General features: G+C 42.1%; 1 protein-coding gene across 1 annotated transcript in view; it reads left to right on the forward strand.

Moving 5' to 3' along the window:
- Nucleotides 1-8,305: 8,305 nt before the first annotated feature.
- The window catches only part of atxn7 (ataxin 7), an 81,829-nt gene continuing 67,092 nt past the window's right edge, over nt 8,306-23,042 (forward strand). The window contains exons 1-3 of the mRNA XM_084316798.1: nt 8,306-8,370; nt 18,567-18,770; nt 18,983-19,051. Coding sequence (XP_084172924.1) covers nt 18,575-18,770; nt 18,983-19,051 — 265 coding nt within the window. The 5' untranslated portion in view covers nt 8,306-8,370; nt 18,567-18,574. The remainder of the gene's footprint in view (nt 8,371-18,566; nt 18,771-18,982; nt 19,052-23,042) is intronic.

Genomic DNA, 23,042 nt, shown 5'->3' on the forward strand with positions numbered 1-23,042 from the left:
TGCAAAGAAGGGGACTTTCTCCATAGACAAATAGCGCTGGCAATCTATGGTATATCATTAATTTAACCCAAGGCAACCAAAGTGTTAAAGTGGGCAGGGGTGAGGTGGGTTCTAGGAGTAAGGTCAAGCAGTAGTCTGACCAGTTTGTTTTGTGATGTTTGTAATCTTGTTTTTAGCGCCTTTTGATTTGCTTTGGTACCATGAGGTGCAAGCATAGTCGTAGTACCCTTGAATGAGTGCTCCTACCAGAGTCTTCAGGGTATTCTTGTTTACCAGAGAGGAGATCCGGTACAAGAATCTAGTTCGTTGGTTGACCTTTTTTTATTACATTGGATGCCATTTTGTCACAGGAAAGATTTGCCTCTAGGATGGAACCTAGGTATGTAATTTCATCTTTCCTTGTGACAATATTGTCACACATTGGGTGCCACACCTTTCTTCCGGTCAAGATGCAAAAAAGAGATATATTTTCCATGCATACATTCGCGCGTTATACCGTGGTGAATATAAGTGTTTTTAGTCTGTCTGGGGTAATTCCTGAAATGCTGAGGAATAGCCGTATGCGTGTGTATTAGGCCTGACCCCTATTAGTCGAATAGTCGACTAATCGATCGAAAGGAGCCGTAGTCGACTGCCAACCTCTTAGTCGAATGCAAAAAAATATATAATAAAGTTTTTCTTTTTAATTTTTCTTTTTATCATTCTTTCCAAAAGAAAAGAGGCCTAGAAGCGTGGCTAGCGCTAATGGCACGCATACCAGAGGCTAACTGCCTAAGAAAACAGGCACAGAGGCACTGAAAGAGGATTTCACCCATCTATTCTAATGAACACACTAGACTAGACAAATATCAAGATGTATCCATCAGTGGACCAATTGCATGCTTTTGCAGAGGACAAGAAACCTTCCGTTGACTCCTTCAGACATTAAGCACCCCCACAGCCCAAATGGAACAATACAAAAAAAAAAAATTATACTTTTAATTTTTTTTCAATTTCTTTTTCTTCATCTGCTAATTTCGGCCAATCAAAGTCGACTATCCAAATCCTTAGTCGGGGACAGCCCTAGCGTGTATTATACTGTAACCGTTGCCGTTTCTTGCCTGGACCCGATGTTATTCTTAAATCAAATCTATATCATAGGTATTATGTTTCATCATGAATGCATGAAGGGGGGGGGTTGTTTATTGATGCTTTGATCGCCACCAACGGCATACGTTGTGGACTAACGTTACACACACGTTTGGATCGAGGTGAAGAAGACATGCTTGGATCAACGCAAGATTGATATCATAGCCCTTACCTTGACTAGGATGTACCCCAAAAAGAATATTCCAATTATCTGATCGCGATTCCAAGTATTGATGTCCATCGTGTCGCCAACATAATCCATCATGCATCGGCAGCATTTGATTCTTCTCAATCCGACCGTTATAACCGCTCAGCTTGAGCAAAAAAATTAAAACGACCCGGACCCATTAGATCGACGCACAGGCCAAGATACAAGGTTTCAAAGGGTGCTCGATACCGCCGTCTAGCTGGATGCGGCAGGTATTGCACTTTGGCGACCTCAGACTCATTCCCTATGGTAACAACAGGCTCCCTGGATAAATAATGAATACAAATAGGGCTGGGCGATATGGCCTCTAAATTATATCACGATATCTTTTTGCTCTATCACGATACACGATATATATTGCGATATTTTGACATTTCCTCTAAAGCACTTAAAAATGCTTGATTTAACCCTTTGATGGATAGTCACGCTAATATGATGATTATATAAACCTCTGTCAAGCCTCATCAATATAACCCCCCCCCCCCCCCCCCCCACCCCCCTTATGGAACTGGTTGTGGATCACTCCCCTGTGAGCATTTCCAGGGTTAGCGGCTAACGTTAGTTAGCTTAGCTTAGTTAGCGGCTAACTTAGTTACCGCCTCTCTGTCTCTGGGCTAGGGATGCACCTAAATTTCGGCTACCGAAAGTTTTCGGCCGAAAATGGAAAAAAATGGCCTTTCGGCTTTTGGCCGAAAGAGTTTTTTCACCGAAAATATAATACAGAAACAACCTGTAACCTAACGCGTGTTGTTGTGATGATGTCGCGCTGTCGGGAGTCGCGCTGTTTCTATGTAAACTCTGCGCGCAACGCGTCCAATAAATGCGTCTTTAACATCCTTATTTACTATATGCCCGTCGCGGTTAATCACTGAGTGATCTAATATGCATATTATTCAGAGCTAGAGGGCGGGGGGGGGGTAGTGTTTCTCACATTGACGCTGTCTGTCGTTGATAATATAATCTTTCTCGAGCATACACGTCGCGCGTCTACTGTGCCGAGTCAAGAGAGCACATTCAACTGGGGACTAGAAAGGTGCGCTCAGTAGAGCACAGATGTCCGCCGCGGCAGCCAGAGAAAAGATGGAATTAATGTGCTGTATGCATTCAGAAGTGCTGAATAAATGTTTTATGGACCCATAATAGTGATTATTTATTATTTAAGTTAAGTTTTGCCATAATCATATATTTTTCCATAATCATAATGTTCCACAACATTGGTAAAAAAAAATTCTATTCTATGAATCATTTTCGGCATTCGGTTTTCGGCCAAGAATTTCCCATTCGGTGTAGGGCTGGGCGATATGACGATATTATATAAATATCGGGTACAGTTCATTAACGATACACTTTTTCAACGTATCGTGGATATCGTGATGTTTTGCCCAAGAGGATTGTGTCTCGTCAATCTGTCCACACGTTACTCGTTCATATCTCAGCCCGTGCTGAGATATGCCCATTCCGCGGTCTGTTAATAAAGTTTTCAATCAGACAGATGTATGGAAAGGCTTTTATTATAACATTTGTTGTAGTAAAATCATTATGCCTCATTTAGTCATCCTGTGGAGCACTGGTCTCCTACTCGACGGCCGCAGGGAGCTAACGTTAGTAGCTTTGTTGATGTTCAGCACACAGGACATTCAGGAAGTCAAAAACGAATAGCGCTTGCCGATTGGTGCTAAGAACAGCAGGGCGGGTGCAAGCGCTGTGACGTAATTGGCAGACTCGACTGTCAATCAAAATTATTATGTTTCCGTCAGAATGAACGAATGAAAACTTTATTAAAAGGTTGCAGAATGGGTACAATACAGTACCAGAAAGACTTTCGGCTTTTTTACATAAGGGTCCTCCATTTTCAATTCATCAAAACATTTAGAGACATACATATATACAGTAGTTTCATAAAAATGCTAAAATGCTATTGATTGATTGATTTAAAACTTTATTAACATATTGCAGAATGGGTACAGTACAGCTCAATACATACAATTGTTAAGGGGATGCAGACCAGAGAAAGACTTTAGTCTTGTTTACATCAGGGTCCCCCATTTTCAATTCATCATATTTTATATCTAAATCATATAATATCTCATTGCTAAATATATGCAATATATAATCTAATAATCTAAATCTAATATATAATATAAAAATGCTAAATGCATGGGTATTTTATTTTGTCTTTAATGTTAGCTTGCAAACTCATACTGTCTTGGTAAGCCTCATAATGAATTGTTTGCGGTAAAAAAGAAAAACATCGTGATGTGTATCGTGTATCGCCGAAAGGTCAGAAAATATCGTGATATCATATTTAGGCCATATCGCCCAGCCCTAATTCGGTGCATCCCTACTCTGGGAGTGTGTATGTGCGAGTATGTGACGTAAATTGGGCGAGTGTTTGTCTGTGTGAGGGAGAGAGGAAAGTGCTGCGCTAACGTAAGTCTCATCTCAGCCGCAGCGGCTTAGAAACTGACGTGAGGTTTTGTGCAAAACATCACTATGTCCACGATATGTTTAAAAAGTATCGTTAATGAACTGTACCCGATATTTATTTAATATCGTCATATTGCTCACCCCTAAATAAAAATACTCTACGGTCGGGGCCCAGAAACGTATTAACATGTTTTTGGCACCCAAAGTGTTAAAGGTGAACTCCGTAATGCCGCCAAACGGTGACCTCTACTTTTGTTCACATGTTTTGTTTGTCTGACGTGTGGGTTGGATTTGAATGGGTATTTCAGTGTAATGCTTGGCTTTGATTTCAATTCCTAAAAACGAAGAAGAAACTATTCACAGTACACACTACACAGTAATAAACTACGTCTTTCCTCTAGGCTACATCATCATTTTCTTGAGCATAATAGGCCTAGGCTAATTAACACAAAGATTCCGTTTCCCCTGAAGGAGGACAGATGAAAGTCATTAATGCACAATACCTTTCAAACCAAATGCATTTGTGCAAGACTATTTACAGTAAGGGTGCATGTGAATATACAGTGTGCATTATAAATCAACATTATCTTCATGTCAGTTGCACCTAAAGACATTTCAATTTAATCTGGATCATTTGAAATGGGCTGCAACTAAAATTTGCATATTATTAATAATTTTACTAGTTTAAATTGTTTCCCCCATTGTCATCATCTGGTGTCCATAACCATACATAACAATGTTCTTCGTCATCATCAGTCATATTTAGCCTATTAAATCTGAATATGAACCAAATTGTAGCATGATGTTAATTACAGCTCAATGAAATGATAAGGCAGCAGTCCCTATAAGACAAGGTATTGCTATTTTCTCATTTACATAATTTCACAGAGTTGTACCATATTAACACAAAGATTAACACTGAGGCGACAGTGGCTCAGGAGGTAGAGCAGTCGTCTGGTAATCCGGAGGTTCCCGGTTCGATTCCCGGGCAGCGTGTCGAAGTGTCCTTGAGCAAGACACTTAACCCCTAATTGCTCCTGATGAGCAGGTTGGCACATTGTAAATGGGTCAAATGTGAGGAACAATTGTAAAGCGATTTGGATAAAAGCGCTATACAAATGCAGCCATTTGGGCGGTCGGATGGCGTAGCGGAGATTGCGCTCGTCACCAATGCAAGAGGCTGCGGTCTCGACTCCCGGAGTCGGCATTGCCTGCGACTTGGGCCGATCGTCATACTAACTCGTTTGGCTGAGTTAGCGGGAGGGAAGTCGAGGGTGGTAATCTACCGCTGTGGACAGCGACGCCTACAGGTCAGGTCTGGGCGCCTGCTCAGCAAAAGGCAGGAAATGGTGAAGGCAGCGTGACCTCCCACGCGTTACGCTTCACCAATGAGAGTCCTCGCTGCCAGGTGAAAAGAGAGCCACTGGCTGTCTCCACATGTGTCGGAGGAAGCAGGTGGTAGACTTCAGGGTTCCCTTGTACCGACCAGTAGGAGGAACATGCGCACAACAACCAGGTAGGGGAGGGGGGGAATTGGCATAACGACTAAATTGGGATGGGGAGAAACATTTAAAAAATCAGGTGGAGGGAAAAAATAAAATAAAAATTCAGCCATTTACAAGGATTCTATGTCCCCGGTGACATCACTGGTGGCCGTATTCGAACCCATTTACCCTCAATAACCGTCAAACTAAATGAATGCAAAATTGTTGAGATGAATGAATTACATTTTCTTGTGAAATAAGCCCTGTCCACAGCATTTGAGCAGACTTTGAGGGCCAGCTGTAGCAAAACCCATTAAAATGTTTCGACATGGTTTGATAATTGCTCGGAATCTGTAGGAGTAGTGAAAAAACAGATTTGAACAAAATTCGAACTCTATCTGGATGAAAATGGGCGTGGCTTAAAATGGATAGATTCATCTGGACCCACAGAAGCCAGGAACAAGATCTTCAGTTTCTGAGTTACGGTTCAAAGGTTACAGGCCAAAACACAACATGCGCTGTTCTAGCATCACCACCTGGACCAAATTGTACCGAATTCGACACTGCACTCCCCTCGGCCCTCGAAAATATACCTGCCGTGCATGAAGCCGATTGGACGAACGGTTCTCGAGATAGGCAAAGGACAGACGGACAGACGGACAGAAAGACAGACGCAGGCAGATCGAGATTCCTTACATTATAGTTAGATCAGTGGTTCTCAAACTTTTTACACCAAGTACCACCTGAGAACGTAGCTGGCTCTCCAAGTACCACCATATGACTGACGTTAAAATACAGTATTCAGCTATGCACAGTTCACGCAGGAGGCAAATGTATTCCTAATACCATTATTTATTGTTAACTTTTGTCAGACACAGCCACAATGTACAAAGGGGTAGCACTAGAACTAGCAAACTCTTCCACACAACTCATACAATGCAAGGGGCATTGAGAACGTAATAACTAACATTCTTCTCACATAGCAAGTGAGAAAATGAAAAACTGTATTTCTCTCTTTCTCTTGCTCTCACTCTCTCTTGCTCTCGCTCTCGCTCTCTCTCTCTCTCTCTCTCTCTCTCTCTGAAGCAATGTCCTTCATTCTCTCTCTCTCTCTCACACACGCACACACACACACACACACACAGCATGTTGACAACTCACATAAGCAGGGCCGGACTGGGGAAATAATTCAGGCTGGGAAATATAGTGTGAAATATAGCCCCAGTCAGGCCACTTTCTAAGTGGGGGTCCCCCACCAGGAATTATTTTGTTACAAAGACTTAATTTCCTGCATTCTGGTGCAGGAATTTATGAAATTTTGCCCTTTAAATTCCAGTGTTTGTGATGGGCATCACAAATTATTGTAAAAAGAAAAAAAAGAAAACGCATTCAATACATTTTCGAATTGTATCACTTTCTGTGCCAGCCATTGTACCCATCAAAGTACCCTCTCTGCCAGCGCTGTAAGTCTATGGAGATGTTTACCTTCTTTGCAGGGCTATAACTTTTTAAATTTGATTGCTATATTGACATTACTATGGCCCATTCAACATCGATTATCTATCGTTCAGGATGTGGGAACGTTATACTTTTTCATTCATACATTGTTGTGTTAATACCTTCTAGAATATAAGTGTTTTTAATCTTTTCTGCTGTAATTCCAAAAACGCTAGTTATAGGCTCAAACGCATTATATAGATTATCGATTGCCGTTTCCCCCCCATACACGCTACACCAAAAAACTCAAATGTATATGATCGGTATACATTATGCCTCATCATTCGCGGAGGAAAGGGGGGGGGGTGTCGTTTATAATTCCCCGATCATCAGTAAATGCTTTATGTAGTATGGGTGATATATTGATCAGATGGTTTGCAAACAAGGAAACGCACAATCGGGTTGAAAATAACGTTATATTCCTCTTACCGTGCGCCAATGAGACTGGCGGTGAAAGATCCCAAGTACACAACGGCGATCGCCTAGGTCCATTTCCGGTTTGTATGTCGCAATAAACGCCAAAATCATATCGATTATTAAGTTTAGAAAGCGATCCATTATGTACATAGTGTCTGTCGGGAGTCCCGCAACGAGATGTGACTGCCGGATGAGTTTCATCGATGCACTGAATGGCACATCCTGTTGGCGAGTGTAATTCACCCGACCATCCACCAGGCGGCGGTATTGAGCCGTCGTTGCAGTCACCTATAGGGTCCAGCTGCAGCACCGCGGGTGTATATATGAATTATGAATGCCATGGCGAAAACATTTAATATTGATCTCAATAATGCTGGACAGCGATCTTGGCAGACAACGCATGGCGGCCAATAACGCTGGAAAGCGATTTTGGCGACCAATGTGTTAAATGCCAGTTTGTGTGATGGCATCACAAATTATTGTTAAAAAAAAAATATTTTCAATATATCAAGTAAATTTTTCTGAGGGGGGTTATTACAGGCTAGGCATGTGTCAATGATTAGCAACAACACAGATTTTTATGGATTTTTTTCTTGTAATGTCAGATTTAACAACTCTTCAGAAAAGTGGGAATATTTCATTTTATTTATTTTTGTCTTGGCACCCCCGACACGGGAGAGCGCTGAAGTGGTGCAATAATTCTGACACCGTATGAATACAGAATTAGTCGCCCATTGGTTTCTTTTTCTGAAAAGGCCTACATGCCAAGCCGTTGTTAAGACAGTAGAATCTTGATTGTTGCCCAACACCCCCTCCACACAGAATCTTTGAGACGGATTACTGCCGGGCTGTGGAGAGTGGTTAACCAGGGATAGTGCTTATTGGATTGGATTACTGAGGAGCAGTGAGGAGCTCCGTAAGTAGCATACAGAGAAGCAGATCCCCTAAGAGTGAGCCCAGGGAAAGGCCCTGTTCCCGTTCAGACAGACAGCCCTGTAATTGTCTAACCACTGATTAACTCTTATCAAGAGAGAGGATAAACAATGAACATGATACAGACGCGTCTCCCCTCGATCTCACCCTGTTTGTCCGTGTGTGTGTTTTCATACGCAGATTTCCTCTCCAGCTTGTGCGGCAGCCAACGATCACCCAAACTAATGAGGATCTGATTGAGTAGAGACAGAGTTCTCTTTTTCACGTTTTGACAAGGTACGTCAAACCTGTTGTTTCTCACAGCCAGACCTCCTTATCCATTACACATTAAGTAATGATGATGGAACGGAGAGGGCCAGTACAGGTGTTTACAACCTCACGTTACTTAATGTGATTTTTCACCTCGGTGTAACATTTGTTCTTGGCAGGCCTGTGTCCCTGTGCCGAGTTCATGCCGTCAGCCCTCTATATTGGCTGTCCATGTTGTTATCTACAGTAGCGATACTTGGGGTTGGATGCCGTTCACATTTTAACCACTACCGGTACCAGTTCCTGGAATTCGCTATCGGTACCCAACGGTACCTTTTTTTCAGTACTTGACTCTCTCTCTGTAATAACAACTTCAATCCAAACTTCTCATTTTTGACATTATTTATTTAGAACATTATTGTTATTTATTGAACATCACACAAAATAAATTGCATGCTCTTTTTTTAATGTTTTTAAATGTTTCAATTTCAACATTATCTGGCCATCCGCACTTTCCGCAGTAAATATGATCAAACTCCTCTGACCTCGTCTGGTCTTTCCAAAGACCCAAGAGATGGGACAGTAATATATATATTTGTGGAAACAGCTCCTTCTTGTCTAGTATATTACACTCTTATACTAAACATGTAAAGGTACCCAAATTTGGTACCGAATCCCGATTGATCTAGCGTTCGGTACCCAACCCTAGTGATAGGCTACTCATATTGCTGATTTCCTATTTGGAAAAAATAAAAAAGGTACAGATGCCATTTGATGAAAAGTTACTTTTGGAGACTGGCACCTGTTATTGCTTACAACACACATTATTGTGTTTCATTGTTCTGTTCTCTTTGGTACAATGTAGCACATACAGTATCTTCTTAGCTTGGAAATCAGAAAAAGCTACAGCTGTTTCGATGGTTGCACTTTGGTTTCAGAAACTGGACCGTGTTGGCTAAAACCTAAAGCAGCTTTGTCAAGTTACAATGTATCAAAGCAATCTAAACAGCGACAGACAAACCCATTGTAAATTGAAATATATCTGTTTTTACTTTGGTCGTTTACAAACATTTACAAATGTAAACCGTTTGCAGCCACAGAATACAGTGTAAACAATTATAAACCCATTTCACTGTTACTCCTTGTATCAAGAGACCAGTTCATCAAGAGAATGAAAACATTATAGTTAGTTGTAAGTTCATTTCTACTACTTATAATGTTTATGTGCTTGTGTGTAAAGAATGGCATTTCTATTTAGTGTACGGCTCGGAATGTGTGACCACATTTGACAGGTGGGCTTCTATGGCCCCCACTACTCAGGGAATACCATTCATCCATATTGGCCCCATGGTGGTGCTATAACACAGGGTCAAACTTCCTTACATTTAGTCCAATGACACAAACGTTTATACTATGCATACAACATGGTAGATATCGCCCACTGGCACATGATGCCAAGACTGTGCCAGCAGCATGCATGCTATCATGCCAATGCTAATCATAAGAGTGCATCCTGATCCTGAGCCATTGGTACATTTATGCCCACACCATGTATGTTAGCGGTTAGCATGCTATGCTAACTGACATCATGCATATAACAATATGATTACAATAAGGACATACAAATGAGTTAGCCTTAAATCTGACAACTGATGACTGAAAACCATACTGTATCTACCTCACATAGGACATTCCACACTGGCAAGTTAACATTAAGGCTGAGACGATATGCCATTTGGAAGAATCGATAAATCGGGACAAAATTATCGATAAATATCGATATTTTTATTAGTATTGTTTTTTTATATACCACCACCATCTTTAGTGTTACAGATTTCCCAATTCAAAACTACCACAGTGATTCATCTCATTTTATAGTCGGTGGTCTCTGGATGTAATGGAGGAGTGCACTGCACTGCATATTGAATGCACAGTGCAGAGTTGCAATTCAACTGCATTTACATGAAATGGGGATGTTTTAACTAAAACATGCCACAAGACCTAGTATTTTAGTATAGTATAAAGTATTTACATTTTTTTTAAATAATAATGTGATGCCACTTATCGATTTCACGCAGTTAGCGATAAATCGATAAGTGGTCTCAGCCTTAGTTAACATGTAGATTTTTTAAACCCATCCATCAATTTTCCTCTAGTGCCACCGTCGGGCCAAACTGAGAACAAAATATCTCAAAAATATCCTGATCGCCATACAATTTGCTACGCTCATTCATGACCTAAAGAGGAAGACAACTCTAGCACCTCCCCCGGGGCGGTCAGGTGGCGTAGCGGAGATTGCGCTCGTCACCAATGCAGGAGATGCTGGTTTCGAGCCCAGCTCTTGGCGTTGCCACCAGCTTGGCTGGCCGTTCACACTAATACAATTGGCAGTGCGAAGCTGGCGGGTGGGAATCTGGCGTTGTGGACAGTGACGCCTACAGGTCAGGTCTCGGCGCTTGCTAAGCGGGGCAGGACTTGGTGGAGATAGCGTGCCCTCCCACGCGTTACACTTCACCAATGAGAGTCCTCGCTGCCAAGTGAAAAGACGTCACTGGCTGTCGGCGCACGTCTCGGAGGAAGAGTGCGATCGACTCGGGACGCCCTTGTACCGACTCGTAGGAGAACATGCATACAGCAGCCAGGTAGGGGAGGGGGGGGGGGAATTGGCACAGCGACTAATTGGGACGGGGAGAAAATCAGAGAAATCAGAAACTGAAATAAATAAATACAATTTAAAAAAGCTCCGCCCTTGGGTAGAGCATTACCTGTTTAACAACTTAAAACCAAAATTTGGATGTCGTCGCCCAGATGGCAACAATTCAAATGAGGAGGTGCCTCTGGTCACCCACAATGTTTGCCTCATTCATTGTTCTGTCGCTGTAGATGCATTCCATACTTGGTAACGTAATCCCTAGCAGTTTACTGTTGTTACAGTTTTTATGACAGTCTTTTATCTCTGCCTCAGTAGCACTTTGCCAAACCAGCAGATGATGCAGAAGGTTAAAACACTTTCAAAAACACAGTAAAACATTTTGGAGCATTTAGTTGTGGACATTAAAAGATCGCAATTTCTTTAAAAAGTACATTATTTGTTGTGTCTTAGAATGGGGTCAGTCCACAGGTCTAAGATTATGGTCGAACACAATGCCAAGGTACTTGTAATCTGACAGATTGTACTGGCTCGTCGATAAATGTAGGGTGAGAGGGTTGCAGCTTTCTAAAATCAATTGCCCTTTCCTTTGTTTTAGAGGTGTTCATGAGAAGGTTTGGTTCAGGAAGTAGTCTAAGACAATTACATTTAATTAAATAAATAAGTATGGATAGATTGTCCTGCCCTATTCTAAATGTAAAACAAAACAAAGAAAACAAAAAAATTGATCTGCTGAAATAATCCCAGTATGGTATTTTGTCTGCTAAATGATGTTTGCCAAACACCCTATAATGACACTATATACTAAACATACTACAATGACAGTATAGTATGCATCTATCTTTCTGTGTTGCGTATTAATAGCATTGCTATTCTAGTTCTAGATAGTTTGCAGGGGAAGGGGAGCCGTGGCAACACTGATAACAACCCATAATAAACGTGGCCATGTTGTGCAGCATTGTCTATGATAGAACTTGCATTATAAATCAATATTTCAATTTAGCATAACTTTTTTTCAGTTTTCAGTGCCTTCATATAAGTCAACCACTAATACTGTTAGGCCATCAGTGGTGATCTCACTTAATTACTTTTATTTAACGTTCACGTATTTTAACATCGTACTTCTAACCTATATAGCCCACCAACAAAATCCCATCATTTCAAACCTTTATTTAGACTCTAAAGGCAACTGAAGTTTCCCTCATTTACAGTCACGTCGAGTGTACATACAGGAATAAGCAAAGAAAGGCATATAAAATCACACTGCATACGAAATCACAACAATAAGACAACAAGGCGAGGCAAAAGTAAGGATAACAAATCAATTTAAACACGTACAACTTGATTTACAAAGGTTGGAGATCAAGGTTTTAAACTCTGCAACAGAGGGGAGAATCTCAAGCTTTAAGGACTGTTGGAGTTCATTCCATGAGCTAGAGGGGCATCATGGCAAAATGCAAATTTACCCTGTTCCGAGAACTCGAGGGGTCCTTAAGGACCATCAACCAAAAATGATATGTGCTGTGTGTCATATTTTCTCCTATTTGCCATTATTTATAAAGAGTCGGAACATACGCCTAATGGCGGTGGTGAAGACTACACACTGCAGTGAAATACTAGAGACTGCAAAGTCTTGTTAAGGAAGCGTAGTGTATTGAAAAATGAAAACGTGCCGGAGTGAAATACCTCGTTTGACTTTGAATTCTGAAGTGCCACTTTGCCCGTGAATGTTTGATGGGTCCGTTGGTGTCTGAACAAAACACTCATTAACCCGTCTCCTCTCCCGGGTGTTTTGTGTCGAGGGCAATTCCAGACTGACGATTCCTTTAAAAATTATATATATTTATGGCGGCTAAGTGGCGCAGTGGGAAAGGCGCTCGCCACTAATGCAGGAGATGCTGGGTTCGAGCCCAGCTCTCGGCATTGCTACCAGCTTGGCTGGTCGTTCATACTAACGCAATTGGCAGTGTTGGGGGTGGGAAGCTGGTGGGTGGGGATCGGACGTTGTGGACAGCGACTCCTACAGGTCGGTTGGAATCTGTAAGCAGAATCTGTAAGCAACGGGGGCGGCGTGTCCCTCCCACGCAGACCCTCGCCGCTGAGAGATCGCGCTGTGCAGGTGAAAAGATGCGACGGCTGCCTCCTCGAGTACCGGAGGGGACACGTGATGCAAGGCTTCGTCCACATTGCAGCCGGCCAGTGGGAGGCATGGCCAACAGCGTTCGAGACAGGGGAGGGTACAATTGGACAAAAATACGAAATTGGGATGGGAGAAAAAATATAGAAAAATGGGAGAAAAAGGGGGTCCAGAGGGGGGAGGGGGAGGGGGGGGGTGGGAAGAGCGAGCAAGAGCGCGCAAGAGCGCATGTATTGTATTTATTATTTTTATGTCTTTTAATCTACTTTCATTCTGATTTAATTACTGGACTGTCATTATTGTTATTATTTCTGTTATTGTCCTGTGATTTATCGTTGAATATGACTGTTATTGTATTGTTTGTCTTGTTTTATGTAAAAAAAGGGAAAATAAAAAACGTTTGTTCAAAAAAAATTAAAAAATGGGAGAAAAAGTAGATCAATAAAAATTATATATATTTAAGTTGGATTGAAAAGATGTGATTAGCCTTTGTTGAAATAGAAAGGACATGTCATTAGAAGATTCAGAACAATACTTGTATTGCTGTGTGCCTTATAAATGGTAAAGGGGCTGCATTTGTAAACCACTTTTATCAACCCATTCACACAATCACACACCGACTGCAGAGGCAACCATGCCAAGGTGCCAACCTGCTCATCGGGAGCAGTTAGGGGTTAAGTTTGTTGCTCAAGGACACTTCGACACGCTGCCGGTAGGAGCCAGAATAGAACTGGGCGGGAACCTTCCTATTACCAGACCAGAGACCACCAATCTACCTCCTGAGCCACTGTCCCATTATCCCAATTCATATTCAATGCTGTAAATTCAGAATGTTGGACCCCTGGGCCTGGTTCCATTTACTACTCAACCAATGATGTTGTCGAATGGTTGAGTCCTTCCTCAGCACGATCCATGATCCACGATCCATTCCTGTCTCAACTGTAGGCTGGGAGATACCAGTGAATACAGTGAAACCTATGAATAGAAGAGTCATTCTCATGTGTTCTCTCACCACGTTAACGTCTAGTCAATGAAATAATTGTGAAATTTAAATATTCCCTATTTTTCTGGGGACCCCCTGGAACCCCCTCAAGGACCCCCGAGGGTCCTCAGACCCCATGTTGAGAACCACTGCTCTAGCCAACAACCAGTTGTAGATCATATCCAGAGGTCATAGAACTCCATTGTTGTCCAAAAAAAGGATTAAACCAAGTCTGTTGCTTTGGTCAGCATACTTCATCATGGCAATGAACATGGGCAGTAGGACTCTGGAGTGATGCTCGGGGAGTGTGCTGTTCTGTATACCACTGCACTTTGATAGATCCATAGAGCTTGTTAGCCTTTTTGAAGTACATCTTGTAATAACTACACTGCCCCTGTTTTGCAAGACAAGATTTTTTTGCATACAACTGGGAATGTATGGCTTCCTGGTTGAGAGCTCCTGAGGGTGGGAGACAGTGGGATGAGGATTGAGAGTAGAAGAAATGCATTGGAGGTTTTTGGTCTTTTTTCGTGGGCTATGTATTAATGAGAAGAAACAAGAAACCAAAATGTATTGGATTACCGTTGGGTAGGGCTGGGCGATAAAACAACAACGATAATTATCACGATATATTTTTCCTCGAAATAAATATGAAACGTGGTCAATAATTATAAAAAATAAAAGGAAATCATTTTTTTTAAATCATTATTAATGCCAGTTATAAAAGTTTTATTGTTATACAGTTCGTGTTCATGTTCTACCTCAGATTTGTGGACATACTTGTCTTTCTTGCCCGCAACTTAAAGTAATGGCTTTGCTTGTCCAAATGACAATACTGACCAAATTGAGATGTATTTTTCTCTTGTCCATTTATTTAGTTTGCTTTCTAATTTAAAATACAGTTTGAAACCGTCTGTACACGGTAGGCTATGTTTGCTAATCAGACTTGAGATTTAATTCATTTAATTTCTTTTTCATTATTAATACCAGAATTGAGATATTTACATTGTTAATGCCAGTTATACAAGTTTTATTCATTGTTCTACAGTTCGTGTTCATGTTCTACCTCAGATTTGTGGTTTGGCAAGTACTATAGTATAGGTCTAGTCATGTTCTGACGATAAAGAATATTCTGAACCACAATTAACCTTCTGGTTTCTTCAACTTTCATTCATCAGCAAAGATAGCCTTTAAACTTGACAGAAATGATTATTTCATGTATATCGATAATTATCGATATCGAGTGATAGGAAAAATGTTATCGTGATGCAATTTTTGGCCATATCGCCCAGCTGTACCGTTGGGAAATTTTTTAATACAGAAGTACAATTTATCGGCCGTAACAGAAAATAATTATATTGGTGTCATATTGGAGCTGCGGGGCATCAGTATGAAGAACAGCTTGGATTGTGCTGAGGAAGGACTCCACAGCATCACTGGGGAGTAGGAAGGGGATTGTGAACTGACCCTTCACCCTTTGAACTCCTTGAAGTAGGCCTGCATTTCCTTGAGCGCAACTAAAGTACAAAATGGAGATGTTGGTTAGCCTGGAGGTGGGAGAGCCAGGCTCGTGACGGAAGGCTACTGGTTAAAATCCCCCGACGACCGGCCAGGACAGTCCGGGAAAGGGAAGTGAACGAATATCACTCTTCCTCTCTACCGACACCTACCGCCGAAGTGCCCTTGAGCAAGGCACTTGACCTCCAAATCACTCCACCGGAGCTAGGTGGCTAGCAGTAGGAGACTCCCAGGTGTGTGTGTAACCCTCCTCACCCCTGCAAATACTTCCCCAGGCCGTAGCTGTACAAAGTATGTGTTATTACGTTCTCCTACGCAGAGAGTTGGACGACATTCAAGTTCAACTTGCCTTTCCCTGTCAAACATCTCTGCCCAAACAGGAAGTAAACTAACCGGTGCTAAATTTACTCATATTATTTTCCCATAACATATTGCATAAATAATTATTACCCCTCCCCCCTGATAGAAAGAATACTAATAGTATTTTTTTTGTCTATTTATGTATAAATAAGAACTGAACATAACTTGAAAATAAATAATTTGGTCAAAATGTTGGCTCTCCTGGGCAGAGCTGTTTAGCAGTCTGTGGTGTATAGGCGTAGAGGGTGTGGGAGTGTGGTGTTAATAGTCAACTTGAAAAAGAAGGCAATCATTTTGAAAGTGAAAGTATAATTTGGTACGTTTCCATGTCTGAAATGTTGTCTAACTCTTCATGGGGGTGATTGTACTTTAGTCAAATACTACTTTATTACTGTACAGTCCATTGATTAGACCATAGGTGTCAAACTCACGGCCCGCGGGCCAAATCCGGCCCGCCACGTCATTTGATGTGGCCCCCCAAGAGCTCAGGTTAAAAAAAATTAAAAAACGTTTTCTTTTTTTTTTACATTAATATTGGGTTAAAAAATAGCAGTGTTAAAATAATTGTGGGTTAATGCGTTAATAAAGCTTTAACTTTGACAGCCTTAGTTATTACACATTCTTACACATACATGTATGTTGAACATCTGAGGTAACAAAGGAAAAAAGCCAAAAGCACTTACTCCTCAGACATTCTTTGACAATTTTACAGCCCAAAATAAAAAAAAGATCCAGGCGGAATAGGTAACAAAGGGTTGAAGAAATATTGTCTGAACTGTCAGATGCAAACTGGCTGTGTGACATAACCGAGCATCTCGCTCAATTGAATAAGAAGCTGTAGGGACGCAAACAAGTCCCACCCAAAACTTGACCAATATAGTTGTGAACTGAGACAACCCTTATTTTGTTATTTTTGAGTACAGTTACAGTTGTGTGTTCATGCAGACGCATAATAGCAATTTCATTACGAATTGAAAATGGGGGACCCTGATGTAAACAAGTCGAAAGTCTTTCTCTGGTCTGCATCCCCTTAACAATTGTGTGTATTGAGCTGTACTGTACTGTACCCATTCTGCAATCTGTTAATTAAAGTTAATTAAACTATCTTCCATTAGTTGGATGTATGGCCTCTGCAAGGTTGTGTGCAGCCATTTGTTTTTGTAACATCTGCTACATCTGTCCCACGTGTTCTTTGCAGCTCACAGTTGTTAGTTCTGCCCCTCTTGACTGTGACAAAGGTTTTGAACAAACTTAATGTCATAGCTTGTATTTGATGATATTCTTCTTTGTTATTTACTTGAATGGTTTGATCATTGATTGGTGGAGTAATATGGGGTTCTGATAAACTAAAATTATTTGTTAAAATAACATAAGCTAACATATATTTTTACATTTATGCAAATGAATATGCAATATGTATAACTTGAATAAGTAATAAATACAGAAACACCATGTTTAACAATATGTAAATGTGTAGCTACATTTATTTTACATTACATTAACATTTATACGGTCTTTGGCCCTTTGAGGGCAACCATAATGCTGATGTGGCCCTCTGTGAAAATGAGTTTGACACCCCTGGATTAGACTATTCAGAAAGTGTACAAAATATCAGTCTTGGGTTTCTTGCTTCAGAGATGGTACAACAGAAACACAGGTGTAGTTTTCATTGACATATTTCATAGTTATTATACTTATATAGTTATTAATTATTTTACAACCAGTGTATCTATCATAGGATCAGCAGTAATCCAGTGGTTAATTTTTTATTTTTAATAAAACTTGTGACCTGAAAGTTCCTAGTTAACTCTCTGGGTTGGTTGGGAAATTCTGGGTGGGGTGAAGTGAATGCGACGCCCCACCCTCTCAGCTACTGTCGAGGTGCTCTTGAGCAAGGCACTTTATTCAACTGCTCGGTGGGCAACAGTAGAAGACATGGGTTGTAGTGTGTATGTGACACCCTGATTTCCATTATTTTCCTAAATGTATTAGTTAGCGGGTTAAATAAGATGAAACGGTATATTAATGTCTACACCGGTAACCTTCCAGGCACGACAAACACATTTATATATATATATATAGTTTGAGCTGTGATTGGGGAAATTGTCAGAAAATGTTGGGATTCAAGTTTTGACAGGCCCATAGTACTACGGTTAGTTGTTCACACTGTTTTTGATGATATTATTGGCCCGGGTTTTGCATAATTCCCCTCTGTCGAAACACGACCGATGAAGTTGCACTTAAAGTTTTTCTATCAGCATCTGCGATTGTCCAGAATGTACAGAATGCAATGGGGTGGGTGGGTGGGGGGCGCCATAGAAGCCCCGAGCCTCCAGTACTGTAACCACCACCACGCTCCCCTCGTGTCCCCGGCCCGTCCACACGGCAACAAGAACGATCCACCGTTAGAGGCTCCCGACACATCCGGCCCCCCCCCCCCCCTGTCGCCGCGGCGCAGACAACATCACAGAGCGAGTTCGCGGACAGTGAAAACATGCGTTCGCCCGATGAGTCAATCAATGAAGGAATCCTCTCCGGAACCCACCGCTGACTGCTGTTTGTGTTTTACATTGTAGCGGAAAGAATGTCGGAAAAGGCCGATGATGACGTCAGGGGGGAGCAGCGCAGAGCGGCCAGGCAGCAGCTGAAGCAGCAGCAGCAGCAGATACAGCGGGGAGGAGAAGGCTCCACAGCAATGGCGACCCTGCCTAGTCCTGATCTAATGCTGGGACAGCCTTGGAGCAACTGGGTCGATGCTGCCAAACTCCACGGCAATGACGGTGAGTGTGCCCGTGCGTCTGGAATGTGCGCGTACGAGCGGGGCGAAACGCGATGGTCGCGAAAGCCCCCCCCCCCCTTTGGCCGATCGCATGCAGTTTGGGGAATATGAAGAAACGCTAACGTTACTGGTGGCAACAGCACGAGCAAAAAAAGAAAAGCAAGTGCAACTATTTATTTGCCCGTGTGTTCTCTCCCGATTGCCTCGTTTTAGGTGCAGAATCGGAGGAAAGTTTCAAAGACTTGGGGAAAAATCGAGAAGCCATGCGGCTGTGCAGAGAGGGTGAGTGTTTCTATAACCCAAGGTGTATTTTGGTTATGATGGTTTACACACACACACACACAACACAAATACACACTATACATGCGTTGTCCAAAATCTGAGCTCACTGTGAATCAAGCACATCCTGAACTGACTTTGACAACGGGCCACGATCAATGAATTGGTCCTTTTGTTATTCATTCATTACTTGACATCCTCTGTCCTAAAATAGGTGCAAGGGTCAGGTAACAACTTAGCTGCTGTAGAAGCAAAGGCCCCGGGTGTAGTGGTGAAATGTCACTTTGATTATGGTGGATCAGACCTGTGTAATTATACATTTAGCGGGTCGTTTGGCGTTTCTGTGTAACGTCCAACAATTATGAGGTGTTGTTGTTGTTATTGTTGCACCGCTGCTGCCACCATATCGAATGCCACTTCTCTCACCTTAGCACATTATGGGCTTATGTTACCTTCAGACGATAAGGGAAGAGTTGAAGGTGCTACCGTGCCAAGTTAGCACCGTTCGAACTGAGGACCCTTTGGGCTTCATTTTAGCCCGTGAAGTACGGTTGAGTTCGTCATTGGTATGAAACTACAACTGAGCCGATTGATCGAAAACTGCAACAAAAGTAACCATTTCAACTTCCGATTTGGACCGTTTCAAACTGACTTGAGTGAAGCGTTACTTAACTTTTAAGTGTGAACGCGTGCCCCCTTCAGAGGTGGAATGGGCTCCCTCACAACGAGGAGTTGTTGGAACAACAAACACATCTTCTCGACCGATCATCAAGGTTGCCAGGATTTCCAGACCCGTGGCCTACAGAGCTCTGTACCTGAAGTGAGACAAACCTGGCAGTCGACGTCACTTGGCTGCTCAGAGTTTAAAGTGAAACTACCGCTTTGCTACTAGAAATCTCATTCTCTTGACACATCGACGGTGATCAGAATCGATTTGTCTGTATTCTACCTTTTTCTTCTATTTGATGACTTAGTTCAGGCAACACCTGCCGATCAGAGCTCTTGTCTCCAGGGTGTTTCCCTTTCAAATAGAATATCTAGGGTAGGGATACATATAGCCTGATATTTGCTAAGTACAGTGAAGGCACAAGGAATGCCATCTGTTGCTGATGACATCACTCAAATCAACAACCTGTCACATGGTACAAGAACGCACCTCATGTAAAGTGCAGGTACAAGAACGCACAGCACCTCATGTAAAGTGCAGGTACAAGAACGCAGAGGACCTCATGTAAAGTGCAGGTAGACCGTGTAACACAGACACACACACACATAAGAACTCTGAAGATCTACTATACATTCAGTGTCATTCACGGATAAATAGGTCTGCGGCAGATGAAGGGAAAGGAGCGAATCGAAGCTTCTTAAAAGCGGACGTTCCCTCGGGGCATAAGTGTAAATGTTTTCTTTCACTATCTCGGAGTTAATTCTTGGTCGACCCAGTGGTAAAACAATAACTTATTCCCAGTCGTTGTCATAATTCGGAGAGGAGAAAAGTAATCTGCCAAGAAACGCCTGAAGGATTTCCCATCAGTGCGTCCAAAGAACATCAAAGGAGTTGAGGTTAAAGTTGAACACGTACTTGATATAGAGGTGCAGCCTGTTCCACACTGTTCACGACGCAGAAACTTCATCGATTGGATCCAGTGACACTATGGAGCGGTCATTGAAATGTCTTTCGTTTAATTTGCAGAGTTTGTCAGACTTGGATCATTGTCCTCGTGAGTGGGCTTGGTTAGTCAGTCGAGGCGTTTGGTTATTGAAAAATAATGCACGGCATTATTTGGTTGCTTGTCCCATGAGAAGAAGCTGAGTGGGCCCTCCAAAAGACCAAAATAAGTCATTGGTATTTTTTCATCGTTTTAAGAGTAAAACGTGCCTCGCACACTGTTGATCTTCAGTAAGTTAGACCCTCTGCAACCCACTACTTTCTCTGCAACGGCTTGGCAACCACCTGTCGCTTGACTACTCCGTGCCGCCTGATGTAAACACAAGCGTGTTGGTTAGTTTATATACTTTGTGGTTTATCTCGGATCAGAATAAATACAGCCACTCTAAACATCAAACTATATAGTTGGCACTGTCTTGTTGAAACTTAAGATATTTGCTCAAAGAATAGTTTTACATTTCATAAATCTAGCCACATGGATCGGTACGAGATCACATTGTACATGTACGTTAATATTCTGATGTTATTTGGGAGGGAGTGTGTGTGAATGCTATATTTATTTATAATGACCAGGATAAACTTATATTCTTATAATATCGCACTGATATGCTGATGTTAGGTGTGGTACTACTAGGGCTTATAAACACCTTATCCCATGTATCGTTGGGTTGTGCGTTCTGTGCGAGTTCCATCTCCATGGTAATACCAGTAATATTCAGTTTATTCATGTGCGTATACGGCCATATTGGTAGTCGCCGTCGGGATAAGAAAAAGCATATTAAACATCGTTTCCCGTCTTAAGACCTTAACTGGGATATTGGCGAGTGAATGAATCTGCATGTAAAGCACTCTGTGTTAGAGACTTGGTGCGTCGGCTGACGGGAGAAGGTGGTGTTTGCACTTGGGGATGAAACGGTTACCGGTTTTAATGATAACCATTGTAAAATTCCTCGACTACTACTAATACCTTTCAAATTGTGATTATCATTGAAACAGTGTTTGATTACCGTGCTTTGAAAAAATCACAGTGACACACCGTTTACCTGTTGAGCATCAACCACAGACGCCAGCAACAGTCTCCCAGACGCACAGGTGCGGCAAGCAACATGGGTTGTGAGAGTGTCTTCGTTATATCACTAAGTGTGTGTGTGAGAGAAAATAATAATCATAATAATAATAATAGTAATAAAGTGCTACTAGTTTTATTTGCAGTTTTCAATATAAAACTTGGTGAAATTATTTCAGTGTTTATCAGTACGTTTTGAAGATTTTCAGCACACCACTATACTTAACTTAACTATACCACAATAATACTGATGACCGTGATCATTGGTCACTATAATCGTGTTATGAAATGTCCATACCGTTAAATCTCTAGTTGCACTGTATAATAATAATTAATAATTCATTTATTTTATATAGCGCTTTTCAATGACCCAAAGTCGCTGATAATAGGCAAAAAAGAAAAGAAACAAAGAAACATAGAACCACAGGGAACCATATGAATACACAAGAACATAGAACCGCAAGTAACAGAAAACAAATACAGGAGCCACTAGGGGAGACAGTTCGGGAAGTAATTAAGGGAAACGGAGGGGGGTGGGAGGGGCAGGAGAAGAGAGAAGGTAGGGGAGGGGAAAAAGGGGGTGATAGGTTGGAGGAGGGTGGTTATGGGTAGGGAAGGTTAAGGTCTCTCTCTCTCTCTGAAGTTCCGTCCGGTTGAGCTTCAACACATAGGTGGTGTAAAACGTGACTCTTAACCGCAAGTCACGTGATCTCGCCGCGTGCCGCTGCTGTCGTCGTCGGTTTTCGTGTCCACCTTGGGCCGCTCTCTCCGCAAACCCGGTGCCCGCGAAGGAAGGGGTTACGCACACTGTAGTCAGTCTGTCAGGGAACTTATCTAACGGTGTGCATTTTCATTGGCCAACAATGGCGCCTGTGTGCACACAACGCCACAACATTACACAATTTAGAGAGCAAATCGTGCCCCAGAGAGCCCCCCCCCCCCGCCACCACCAGAGTAAAGATCTGTCGTATTCGCACACTTGTTGCGGCACTGAACAGGAATGGACTCTGTTTAAAATTCTCTTTGTGGTAATAACCGTTAGTCATACAGTGAGACACAGTTTGGAATGTCTCCTTTTAGACTATTGTGGGTTGACCTAAATAGATGTTGACTGATTGGTTCTGCTGGAGATGCTGTTCTAAGGCAGGCGGGGGTTGCGTGTCTCGTTGGGTCAAGGTGAGCGGGTTAAGAGAGGCGAGAGGCGCAGAGACTCATAGGTCACTTCAGATCCAGGGCTACTTGGCTTACTGCTGGCTCTC

Source organism: Notolepis coatsorum (genome assembly GCF_963971535.1).
Source record: "Notolepis coatsorum genome assembly, chromosome: 6".
Classification (NCBI taxonomy): Eukaryota; Metazoa; Chordata; class Actinopteri; order Aulopiformes; family Paralepididae; genus Notolepis; species Notolepis coatsorum.